At 34.0% G+C, this 2,347-nt stretch overlaps 1 protein-coding gene across 1 annotated transcript in view; it reads left to right on the top strand.

The window, feature by feature from the left end:
• The window catches only part of LOC106476961 (AP-1 complex subunit mu-1-like), a 12,564-nt gene that overhangs the window by 2,990 nt on the left and 7,227 nt on the right, over nucleotides 1–2,347 (top strand). The window contains exon 3 of the mRNA XM_013937573.2: nucleotides 1,804–1,948. Within this exon, the coding sequence (XP_013793027.2) occupies nucleotides 1,804–1,948 (145 nt within the window). The remainder of the gene's footprint in view (nucleotides 1–1,803; nucleotides 1,949–2,347) is intronic.

Raw genomic sequence — 2,347 nt, 5'->3', positions numbered from 1 at the left:
AACTCTAACATATAAATACCAACATTAAAAACTCCATCTAACGTATAGATACCAACATTAAAAACTCTAACGTATAGATACCAACATTAAAAACTCTAACATATAGATACCAACATTAAAAAGTCCATCTAACGTATAGATACCAACATTAAAAAGTCCATCTAATGTATAGATACCAACATTAAAAACTACATCTAATGTATAGATACCAACATTAAAAAGTCCATCTAACATATAGATACCAACATTAAAAGGCCATCTAACGTATAGATACCAACATTAAAAAGTCCATCTAACATATAGATACCAACATTAAAAGTCCATCTAACGTATAGATACCAACATTAAAAAGTCCATCTAACGTATAGATACCAACATTAAAAACTCTAACATATAGATATGGATAATTGGAGTCACATGATAACTACCAGCTGATTACAGGATTTCCGCTTGGTTGGTGCAGCTGTACTGACGACACGTTTTGTTAGATAGCTTGTGAAGTGTTTTAAACAACTGTTCTTCTGTAATACCATAGACGTTGAATAAACATTGCAGAGCGAAATTACAATTCATTGCTTGGAAAATAGAATAAAATAGAACTTTTAGAAGATCAAGAATATAAACATTTATCAGTTACATAATTTAGCAAATAAATAACTAACTTGTATTCTATTTAAGCGATGATTTTAAACACTATTAACTATAATTGATGAGAATGTTGTTGTTAAGTACATAGCTATATACACTAGGCTACCTGGGCTCTATCGACTGCGGGTATCGAACTTCGACTTTTAGCGTTATAAGACCTCAGAGTTACCACTGAGTCACCGAGGGCAATTAATATATTCTTTCTTCCCCATTGGAGACAGTTTTCTACCTTTAATTACCAGATCAGGTTGAGCGATGGTAGCTGTAGAACAATATCTTGTAAGTGTTCTCATCAAAGAATCTATTAACTTGTGGATGGACTAGTTTCTTTAAGCCCTCCCCCTCTCGTTTTCCCGTTGTTAGGTGAAGCTACAGACTGTAACAATGAATTTATAAAAGTCCAGTTGTCGGGTGAAGCTACAGACTGTAACAATGAATTTATAAAAGTCCAGTTGTCGGGTGAAGCTACAGAATGTAACAATGAATTTATAGAAGTCCAGTTGTCGGGTGAAGCCACAGACTTTAACAATGAATTTATAAAAGTCCAGTTGTTAGGTGAAGCTACAGACTGTAACAATGAACTTATAAAAGTCCAGTTGTTAGGTGAAGCTACAGACTTTAACAATGAATTTATAAAAGTCCAGTTATGTTAGCTGTGAAGTGTTGAACTACTTATTTTGATAAATTTGTGTTGTATCAGTATTGTCATTAGATAAACTGTTTTAAATCCTGGAAAAAAATTAACATACTTTGTGGAATTTATAGAAAATTAGATTTTAACAATATGTTTTTCTAGTAAATTGTCGTTTTCTTTCGTCGGTACAGTTGAATCATCTGTCAGTCTGAGAAGGTTCGTTGTTTTGGTTTTGAATGATTTCTAGAAATTCATCTATGTGTCTGACAAATGTTAGCTGTGAAGTGTTGAACTTCCTATTTTGATAATTCTCTGGTTTACCAATATCGTCATGTATAAAGTGTTTTAAATCTTGGTAAGAAATAACGCATTGTTTTGTTGAACTGTGGAACTTTCAGCTCTCATGTTTTCTTTGGTGAGAATCTCCAAATGAAGTTTACATTTTGATGTATATAAAGTACAAAGATTGATAGGAACAATGTTTCTGTTACTGTGAAAGGGAGTCTTTGTCTGACTTGCAGGTACATAACCCAGGAAAGTCATAAGATGGAGGTTCAGGCTCGACCACCGATGGCTGTTACTAATGCTGTGTCCTGGAGGTCAGAAGGTATCAAGTATCGAAAGAATGAAGTGTTTCTAGATGTAATCGAATCTGTCAACCTCTTGGTGAGTTCTTCTCTGTGGTGAGGAGGTTTTTGTTTCTAAGCTTCAACATTTTACCTACGCTTCAATATCGAACAGTTTGTATGTATTAACCCTGAAGAAGCCATAAAAGTGAAACATTGGTAGTAATAATAAAAACAAATGTATATATACATCAGGTGTGTAAAGGTCGTTTATCTAAACTTTTATCACAATGTTTAAATCCCTCCAGTATGAACTACAGACAGTGAATGTGGCAGTAAAAGGGTTAAACTGGTACTGAGACAGTTGTTTATCTGGGAATGTGGCAGTAAAAGGGTTAAACTGGTACTGAGACAGTTGTTTATCTGTGAATGTGGCAGTAAAAGGGTTAAACTGGTACTGAGACAGTTGTTTATCTGGGAATGTGGCAGTAAAAGGGCT

Source organism: Limulus polyphemus, unplaced genomic scaffold (genome assembly GCF_000517525.1).
Source record: "Limulus polyphemus unplaced genomic scaffold, Limulus_polyphemus-2.1.2 Scaffold12288, whole genome shotgun sequence".
In the NCBI taxonomy this organism is placed as follows: Eukaryota; Metazoa; Arthropoda; class Merostomata; order Xiphosura; family Limulidae; genus Limulus; species Limulus polyphemus.
Note: the sequence above shows the minus strand (reverse complement) of the source record. Positions and strands in the feature narration are given on the sequence as shown.